The 2,169-nt window shown below is 43.0% G+C and overlaps 1 protein-coding gene across 1 annotated transcript; it reads left to right on the top strand.

Annotated features, from left to right (window-relative positions):
• Window positions 1-801: 801 nt before the first annotated feature.
• On the top strand, window positions 802-1,482 carry LOC121597106. Its single transcript, XM_041922646.1, has 2 exons — window positions 802-933; window positions 997-1,482. Exons 1-2 carry the CDS (start codon window positions 831-833, stop codon window positions 1,359-1,361), a joined length of 468 nt encoding a protein of 155 aa, XP_041778580.1. The 5' UTR covers window positions 802-830; the 3' UTR covers window positions 1,362-1,482.
• The last annotated feature ends 687 nt before the right edge of the window (window positions 1,483-2,169 follow it).

Below are 2,169 nucleotides of genomic sequence, written 5' to 3'. Positions count from 1 at the left end.
GCATCGGCCCCTGCAATTTGGCAAAGAAGAATGGAAGCAATACTCCAAGGTGCTACTGCGGGAGATAAATCCCTTCAGATACTAATGCAAGGTATTATACATGGTCAACAGGTAGAAGGAAAAGATCGTTTCGGAATAGAACAAAATGAATTTTCCTTGCAGAAAGGATGTCTCCTTCGAGGAATCCGAGTTTACGTGCCTGCTACTCTTCGGGAACGTGTCCTACAAGAATTACATACTGCTCATTTCGGAGTAACTCGTACTAAATCCTTAGCAAGAGGATTCTGCTGGTGGCCGGGCATCGACAAGGAGCTAGAGGCTATGATAGCCAATTGTGCAGACTGTCAGTCTGTACGTGCCGAACCACCAAAAATGAGCCTACACTGCTGGGAAACACCCAGTGCACCATTCCAGAGGGTTCATGTGGACTATGCGGGTCCGTTCATGGATTCATATTTCTTTATTTACGTAGACGAATACAGCAAGTGGCCTGAAGTGCAAGTCTGCAAGAATACGACTGCAGAGAACACAGAGAACATGTGTCGCGAAATATTTAGCAGATTTGGTATACCATCAGTCCTTGTAAGCGATCATGGAGTCCATTTCACATCGACTGTATTTGAGCAGTTTCTGAGAATGAATGGCGTTGTACACAAAATGGGAGCGCCATATCACCCCGCCACCAACGGTCAAGCGGAACGTTACGTACAAACCATAAAGCAGAAACTGAAGGCGTTAAAGTGCTATAAATCCAGCTGAATCAAGAACTGTGCAATATCCTACTTACATACAGGAAAATGATTCACCCATCTACTGGTAAATCGCCGTCAATGCTGGTGTTTGGACGTCAAATTCGCTCGAGACTGGATCTTTTACTACCCAAAAACAATATACCAAACAAACCTGAGATTGCAGTGCGGCAGTTTCGGGAAGGTGATAGAGTGCGTGTGAGAGATTTTTTGTCACAGACTAAATGGAAGTTTGGAATCATTTCAGAAAAGGTCGGTAAACTTCGATATACTATACGATTGGACGATGGACGGATCTGGGAACGTCATATCGATCATATAGCTGGGGTCGGCAGTAACCTACGAGGAAGACAATTGGAAACATCAAACGAGGAGGAACTTGCGGAAAGCAACGAGCAACCACACTCCCACCCCACAACGGTTACCCCAGCTACGACCAGAATTTCATCTGAAGATACGGGCGGTACTACTACTACAACTAGAATGGTACCAGTAGCTGATCCTTTGTACACTCCGAGTACAGTGCCCATCAAATCAACCAATACCAATATAGTACCCAATGTTCGGCGCTCAACTCGTGTTAGTAGACCTCCCAACAGGTTAACGTTTTAGATTGCAACTCTCAAAACTTAGCATCAGGAGAAAAATTTTTTTTACGAAGGGGAGAAGTGTTATATACACCTCCGATATTATTTACACACACGTCAAATGTACAGCAACCGGCTACACATACGAGAAGAGTTTAATACACCTCAGATGTTTAGATACACACACATCAGATGTACAGCAACCGGGCTTTACACACCCAAGAGGTACAGCAACCTTGAATGAAAGATCTAGAGTGGTTGGGGTCTTGCTAGGTGGGAGGAGGAAGAAAAAGGAACAGGGTAGAAGAAGGGTAACGACGAGGAAAGATACACGTGTAAAAACCGAGGAGAAATATATAATAATTTAAAGCTAACTAACCAAGTTACAACACCCTAGCTTTACCATCGATTTTATTTATTACTGCCGTTAAGTACATCTTAAAACCTCACCAGTAACCCTACCTTTGAAAAGGTTAAGTGTCTCTTCTGTAGTGGTGAGCCATGTGGATAATTGTTTGCGATTCCCGTCAAATGATGGCAATGATTTTATAGGGTCGGGGATGATTTTATAGGGTCGGGGATGCGAAAAAAACTGGCTACATCGATAGATGGTTGGCTTTGCTGGATTGTCAAAACTGCAATTTTTTCTTGTAAATCTGCTATCGTTTGGTTCATAATTTTAAGCTGCTCCGTTGGTTCCATTTCTATAGTGTTAATATTGAGTTGGTCTACATTAGGAAGTGAACTGTCTTGTAAAGGTATATCCGAATATTCTCCGGATAATTCCGAATCTGAACTCTCTTCTGAAGCCGATAGATTTTTGAACAAAACGC

Source organism: Anopheles merus, chromosome X (assembly GCF_017562075.2).
Source record: "Anopheles merus strain MAF chromosome X, AmerM5.1, whole genome shotgun sequence".
In the NCBI taxonomy this organism is placed as follows: domain Eukaryota; kingdom Metazoa; phylum Arthropoda; class Insecta; order Diptera; family Culicidae; genus Anopheles; species Anopheles merus.
This window is presented reverse-complemented; position numbering and strand designations above follow the sequence as displayed.